At 41.8% G+C, this 7,765-nt stretch overlaps 1 protein-coding gene across 2 annotated transcripts; it reads left to right on the forward strand.

Annotated features, from left to right (window-relative positions):
* Positions 1–7,739, forward strand: csdc2b (cold shock domain containing C2, RNA binding b). Of its 2 annotated transcripts, none has more exons than XM_032586629.1 (4): positions 1–459; positions 2,924–3,233; positions 3,891–4,013; positions 5,765–7,739. In XM_032586629.1, exons 2-4 carry the CDS (start codon positions 3,052–3,054, stop codon positions 5,925–5,927), a joined length of 468 nt encoding a protein of 155 aa, XP_032442520.1. In that variant the 5' UTR covers positions 1–459; positions 2,924–3,051; the 3' UTR covers positions 5,928–7,739. The 2 variants fall into 2 exon arrangements, with proteins under 2 accessions (XP_032442520.1, XP_032442521.1); XM_032586630.1 differs by lacking the exon at positions 1–459 and adding an exon at positions 1,204–1,316.
* The last annotated feature ends 26 nt before the right edge of the window (positions 7,740–7,765 follow it).

The following is a 7,765-nucleotide window of genomic DNA, read 5'->3' on the forward strand; positions in this document are numbered from 1 at the left end:
TCCGCACTTTCCCTGCGGAATCCAGCAGGAATGCGTGACCTCATCGCTCAACATGCGGCAGCTGGCTGAGCGCAGACTGAATAAAAAAAAAAACAAAAAAAAAACGTGTTTATGTGTGACAGCCTGCTCCAGACTGCCGCAAAGATCCCCCAGCAACACCGGGGCCTGGCTGCTCCCTCTGCGGATGCAGGTCAGGCGGGGAGGAGGAAGAAGAGGAGGAGGAGGAAGGCAGATGACCAAAGTCACTTTCACGCACAAGTCGCATCACGCCATCGGAATCTCCTGCAGCTGCGCAGACCCTCCGCAGTCGACTCCAGCGCCACGCCAGGGTTTTTCCGGACGATCTGCGCGGATTTGCGCGACTTATTTATTTAATTTGCTCCTTATATAAACCGCATCGAGCCAAAACACACAGAGAGAGAAAGAGAAGCGATCGGTTCCTCTTCATGCACCCATGCAGTAAGTAGCTAAGTGTGTGTGTATGTTTTTATTTATTTATTTATTTATTTATTTATTTATTCTAGGGTGTGTGTGTGGGTGTGTGTGTGTGTGTGTGTGTGTGTGGGGGTGTGTGTGTGTGTGTGTATGCATGAAGCGGAGAAGGTCTGGGTTGCTTTGTTTTTTTTTTTTATTTCCAGATCGGAACAATGATGGTTGTTCTGCCGGAGAACAGACTCTATTTATACGGATTTTGTTTTATGTGTGACCGATTCATCCGCCTCACGCCGACAGCAGCGACTCTTCAACCCGCTTTTGTCTGACTTTTCTATTGTCTGGTTGTCTCTCCGGTGATCCTCACTGCTTTTCACCCCGATTCAGAGAAACCACTGAGATCTGAGGGCGAGTCTGTCTGTCTGTCTGTCTGTCTGCTGAAAGTGCAAATGAGTGCAGCTACGGTGGAAAAATGTCCCCAAGCCTTTCCTTTTTTTTATTCTTCAAATGCCCATATGTCATGAATTTTACCGAGGCCAAGGAAAAATATTTTATTTATTCGATTTTTTTTAATCATTTGAATAATTAATTTCGGTAACTGTATTTATATCGCGGTAGCAGTCCTCGCGATGCAGTCCCGCAGGAATAGTAAGCCATATGCACTCTGTCATATGGAAACAGGTCTCTGACGTCACGAACGCCCCACGCTGCAGCTGTTCTGACGTCACGCCGCCTGCAGGCGTCATCACAGAAAGCGGGGCGGACGTAAAATGAGCGCAACACGTCAGCTGTTTGTCCTCCAGACTGCCATCACGGGGTGAAATGATCGGCTATGGCGTTGAGGGATCCGTAATAATGCGAGTCGCGTTTGGAGGAACTGCGAGGTGACGTAGAGAGCTGCAGCTGTAGATTATTTTAGTAATCGATTATTCTGTTGATTGTTCCGGTGATTGATCGGGAAAAAAAATTGCACATGCTGCAGATTTTTCATTTAACCACTTCAGCCTTTTTTTTTTTTTTTAAATCTACAAATAAATGTTAATAAATTCAATTCCTATTTTAAATAAGCAGATAAACATTTGTTGTCTAAGCTACAAGAATATATCATTCCTTTAGTGCATTTGTGATTATCTGTAGCATATCGGATAATTTTATTTATTTTTTATTGTTTTGCATTAACTGAGGTGGTTAATATGAGTATTTGTATTTTTACATTTGAACCAGGCGAAGCAGAAACTATGTCAAGAAGTTCTGGTTAAAACATATTTACAGAAGCTTTATGTTTATATATATATTATCTTAAATGCAGATGTATGTATTTTTGTACAGCTCTTGCTTAATTAGTGCACTGAATATGTAGTTCTTCCAACAAATAATTCAGATTAATTAATCAAATACTAAATTAGTTGATGATTATTTCAATAATTGATTAATCACAATTAATCTGAATAATCCTTTTAGCATTAGTGGGGGGGGGATCTGACCAGTCAATTTCTGATAGGTGGATAATGTTCCCAATGTGGAGCTGACACACACACACACACGCACACCCACGCACACACACACACACACGCACACACAGTGACAAAGACTGACAAAGTCTCTATAACTGAAAAAAAGTATTTTCTTTCCTACCCAAGCATGAACATGTGGTGTTTATTGAAGTCCACTGAACCTTTTGGTCTATCTGTGTCATGATGGTGAGATTTTTAGGGACAGGAGTTTGGTGTGGAACAAAGGATGAAGACATCATGCCCAATGTTTGGCACGTTGGAGGGTGTGTGATGCTGTGGGCGTGGTTTACTTGAACTGTTTTAATCATCAGGTGATTTTATATAAGAATCTTGTCGACTCTTCTTCCATGAAGTGTTGCCTTACAGTTTTTACTGATAATGAAAGAGCTCAGAAAAATTTATATTTTGTCATTTTCTTACTTGCTTGTTGAATAAATATATATACAGTATATATATATATATACTATACTATATATACTATATATATATATATATAATACCCTCAAGTTCCCAGGCCTCTGGTAGAGGACCCGAGCTCAGAGGATAAGAACCACCCGCGGTGGGTGAGAAGGGAATTTTTTTTTAATAGGTTAATCTCTTTCGGCTGTTGGCTGTCAATGTTTGGAAAATATAAGATGTTAAACTTGCTAACTTGTTTACTGTAAATTTACTGTTTATCTGCTGATGTTATTTTCGAATAGTTAAAAAAAATGGCATACTTAAATACCACTCTGCATTTTAAAATACAAACATCTGCAAGGTTAAAATCAATAGCCATAATAAAGTTTAGTTGTAAGCTAATGATAGTCGTTTTGTTACACGCTTAGGATGATAAAGCATCTGGTGTTGACATGTTGGTTGGAAGGTACAAGGGGGCCCGAATGAAAATCTGCTTTCGGCCCCAAAAAAGGCTTGGACCGGCCCTGAACGACGGCCCCTTAATGTCTTTTCTGTTTTGTCTTTCCTCCTCCTGACAGTAAGTCTTGTTGACGGAGCTCAATCGGCGGCGCTGACCCCACGGTGAGGTGGGCGTCTCACTCACAGAGGACAGACCAGGGTGACCGCATCGTCTTCCTCAACCCTTTGTCCCTTCATCTCGTCTGACATGGCAGACCCCAGCATCACGTCTCCCTCCGGAACGCCCCTGCGCTCCCCCAACGCCCCGCTCACCCTCTCCTTCCCGTTCCCGCGGGAGGGGAGCAGGGCGTGGCAGGAAGGGAGGGAGCCCCCGCTTCCCCGCGACCTGCCCAGCCCGCTGCCGACCAAACGAAACCGCACCTACTCAGCGTACGTTAGAGAAGCAGAAGCTTTTCCTCCTTCATGTAGTTTACTAACAAATCCCCCCCAAAAATCTATTTAAAGGCCCCATTGGGTTTGGAGGTGAATAATTTTGGGTAAAAAGTTATTAATCAGGAGGATTTTCTATTAAATAAAGCTTTGTAAAAACTTTTATTTCATTGTGCGGTCGTACATTTTACAATACTAGCAGGAGCCGACCTGTCTGTGGTTGAGCAACTCTTTTCCTACATTGAGGCACAGTGTTCCAGTGACTTTCACTGCAGGTTAAAGGTCACTATTACATTTTTCTTCCTGGTTTACCCTCCAGGAAAGCAAAACTTTGAACTTTCGCTGATTTAGAAGGGGTTTCCCTCCATTGTTATTATTATGTCTGGCAATGAGAACAGATGGGATTGCCCAGCTCCTCCTTTCCAATGCTTAGCCTGGTGGGGGCACAAGTAAAGCCTGGTGGCCCGCCAGGCTTATAATACACTGGGGGGAAACCCTGAGATTAATATCCTTGTAATCTGTCATGTAAAGGCAGAAACTGATTTCTATTGTGCGCTGCGAAGCTCTGTCGTTGAATGTTTTTCAATCATACCGAAAAAGTAACTTATCCTAACTAATTTTATGCTTCTCTCTGTGACTTCATCCTTTTGCCCGCAGTACGGTCCGCGCTCACTCAGGTCCAGTTTTCAAGGGCACTTGCAAGAACTTTTCCAGATCACAAGGCCACGGCTTCATCCAGCCGTCGCACGGCGGAGAAGACATCTTCGTTCACATCTCAGAGTAAGTTAGAAACGGCGGCGAACGGCAAGCAGACGCGCTGCGTTAGCTAAACTGCAGGCACCGCCCCACCTGCGGCGCCAGCTCTGGAAATAAGCCTTTCCTTTTATGCCAAGAAGAGCGTTTAATGTTAGAACAGGCAGAGCAAATTCTGCACACGCTGCACTCTGTCATCTCGCTTTCCTAAAATCACTGAGTTGCTCATTTTGCTGAATCAAAGCATCTTATTTTATCAGCTAAAGCTGATGTGCTTCTGTAATTTTAGTGAACAATATTCTGTAAGAAGTGTGGTGAAAAGCTGCATTTCATTTGGAAGCTGGATCTGGAAATGACATCACACCCAAATGATTAAACAGCTGCTAAATGTTGTGGCGCTAAAACCTAAAGCCAATACAAGCTGACTACAAGCTTCTTGCCATTTTACGTGCTGAACTCCAAAAGAAGATGTTTCCAAACTTATGATTTTGCACTGGCTTAACGAGCGTAGCGTCCGTGGTTTATTTCTTAAACTTTCGCTACTTTTTGCGTGGGGCGACTACTTCCGGGTCCAGAGGGATTTCTATTTTGTATTACTAAGACTTGGGAAAAAAAAAAAATCCAGATATCTAATTTGAAATGTTTGAACCAGTTAAAAGATTCATTTGATTTGCCTCAGAGGTTGGAACCTGGATTTGAGAACGACGTCACATTTGAGTTTTAACGCGGAGCTGCAGAAGCGGTGAGATAATTGCTAGCAACAACAACGGTTTCCTCTTCATTTCATGCATCTAGACAAGAAAGGGAAATCCTTGCAATATAGATTTTTACGTAGCTATGTCGGCTGCTGGTTAAATTAGATAGAAACCATCAGAAGTAAAAAAAAAAAAAGATAAATTCCCTTTAATAGAATTTCACACATGAGATTGTTATGTTTGAAATTGAGCAAAGGCAGCTCAGCAATCTTGTTCCTTTTCTGACTTGGAAATTGGAAATTGAGTGTGGCTTTAGTGTTTGCTCGGCTTTCCTTGAAAAGGTTCCGAGTGTTTGAGGTGCTAACCGATGGCAGACACTTCTGTCCGTTATATTGATTTAAACAAGAAAGGAACACTGCAAAAACACATCTCACCAAATCTAGTATTTAATGCAAATATCTTAGTACACTTGACGTAAGAGGAAGATAACTTACAAGTAACTTTTCACCAAGATATAAGAGTTTGTTAATAATTCCTTGATATTGAAAAAGAGTTCTTCTGGCAGATTGTTTCACTATTAACGAGGGAAAAATGTCATATTATAAGTGAAATAATCTGACAGTAGAACTAGCACTTTTTAAAATCAACATCAAGGGATCATTGGCTTAAATCAAGCTCCTAGATATTGCAGAAAAATTAAATATAAGTTAGTTTTGTCTTATTTCAAGTGTACTGCGATATTTGCATTAAGACTAGATTTAAAAAAATGCTTGGTAAAATTGTGTGGTTTTGCAGTGTATACCCATGCAAAGAGATTTAGGAGTATTAAGACGGTACCATGAGTTTTTACTAAGTGGTGTTTTCCCAATGTTTATAGGTGCAGCAGTTGGAGACCTTTGACCTCTCAGCTAAAAATTGTGAACTTCAGGAGCTTTTCTATTTGATGTTCTTGACTTGGACTTCCCAATTCAAATCTCATGTGTTTTAATCAGTTTTAAAATAAACAGACGCAATGTTTTACGCTCTGAAAGTGCGTTTGAAAGGAAAGCGGCCTGCCGCCGCCTCTGTTTGTCTGCGTTGCAGCATCGAGGGCGAGTACGTCCCCGTCGAGGGAGACGAGGTCACGTACAAGGTGTGCCGGGTTCCCCCTAAGAACATTAAGGTGCAGGCGGTGGAGGTGAAGATCATCCACCTCAACCCGGGGACGAAACACGAGACCTGGTCCGGACAGATCATCAGCTCGTAGTCGGCGAGATCGGAGGACGGCGACGCTCCGGCTCGTGCGGTGGCGGTGCTCCTGGACTCTTTGCTTCGTTTAAAAACAGCAACAAAAAAAAACCAACAAAAAAAACCAACAACCTCTTTTAGAAATACTGTATATGTTGCTCTACTCTGTGTCAGTCAGAGCTGATATGAAATCGTTACTGTTGCAGGCAAGTACTTACTGACAGAGCTGATAGATTCTGTTCAAGCTACTCCAACAAATCCCCTTTGTGTTATTTATGTTTAAATTGAAGCAGGGACCATAAATTAACCACACTTACAAGTGGGAGGAGGTTGTTTTTTTTTTGGCTTGTTTTTGTGTTAGTTTGTTCACAGTTGGTGTAAAAAAAAAAGAAATACTGGGAACAACATTAATCATGTCTGCATGGTGCAGACTGCAGTGTGTGTGTGTGTGTGGGTGTGTGTGTGTGTGAGGAGACGATGTGTTTTCAGTTCTACTTCCCCTCTTTGCAGCTGTTCCTCGGTTGCTTACTGCACTGCATCAAAGTTTCCAGGGTCACATGTTTGCTGCGAGGGTTTCGTCGTGGGACTTGTCCCACCCAGTCTGCGCCGTTGCTACATCAAATGTACAAATTTAAAGTGGATATATTAAACTCAGACAACAGCTGAAGCAAAAGGAAGTGATGGCAACGTTTCAGGAATAAGACGGGTTGGTCCTGGAAAACCAGGGAAGCCGTGAGGACTTTTTACATCTCCTCCCATGATGGGATGTTTCATGTCTGCTTCCTGGTTTCACATCATCATTAAAAAAAATAAAAAATCATGTGACAGATGCAGGAAGGGTCATTTGACCTTCAGCAGACAAACTACTGACTTTTTTATAAACGGTTAAAAAAACATTTCCAAGTCAGTGGTGGTTCCTTTATATACACATGAATCTGAAATTGGGTTAAGGAGAGTAAAAAAAACAAGATGTTAAAGGAGAAGACATTTTTAGCTATATTTTTGAGGAGAAATAAAAGGCCTTTTTGAAGATAAAGTAAAAGTTTTAAAAAATTCTCAAGGAATCCCAGATCAGTGAAGACTAATCCAGCTCAAGGTTGAGCTAAATATTTTTGATTTTTGAGCAAGTTGTCAAAACATGTCATGATTGTCCTTTAGTTTAGGGCAGAATAGGAATCTGCAAGTCAGTGTAATGTTTTTCTTTTACATTTCACTACACAGAGGAAAACCCTGGGACAACCAAGTAAGCAGCAGAAAACTATTCAGCATGAGAAATGTTAACAATATTTTAATTCATTAATTTTTTTTTGGAGTACCTGGCTGCCCTCTGTCGGAGTGGCGCCAAGGGCAGAGAGCCATATCGTCCATATAAAAAAGCCGCCGCTAGTTCAAATAGAAAGAAACTGCACACTTTTCCATAAAAGCGAATTTGCTTCATCGTTCTCTCTGTGTGGATATTCGTTCATTTGTGTGTGAATTAATATATATATGTTTTTTTTTTGTCAGATTATGACACGCTTTGCATTTTGCTGAGTATGAAAGCTACTCGACCTGCCACTTTGGATCAGATACATACTGTATATCACAGCTGTGGTTTTTACTGCCAGTGAGTGAAAACCGTGTGTTTGGGGAAACGCGGTGGCCTCACCGGATCGTGTGTTAGAGGAACTCCGCGCATCGTAGCTGCCCAGGATAAATGGGACACAGCGCCTCATTTTCTACTACTGCAAGTTTCCCGCCGTCACGTGTGTCCGTGTCTTTGCCTGTAAAGGTGCTTTTATCACTTCAACTGAGCCTCGAAAAAGCATTAAAGTGTGATTTAGGATTTGAACCGAAGGTGTGCTTATTCGGAGTCTG

This window comes from Xiphophorus hellerii, chromosome 16 (assembly GCF_003331165.1).
Source record: "Xiphophorus hellerii strain 12219 chromosome 16, Xiphophorus_hellerii-4.1, whole genome shotgun sequence".
NCBI classification, from domain to species: Eukaryota; Metazoa; Chordata; class Actinopteri; order Cyprinodontiformes; family Poeciliidae; genus Xiphophorus; species Xiphophorus hellerii.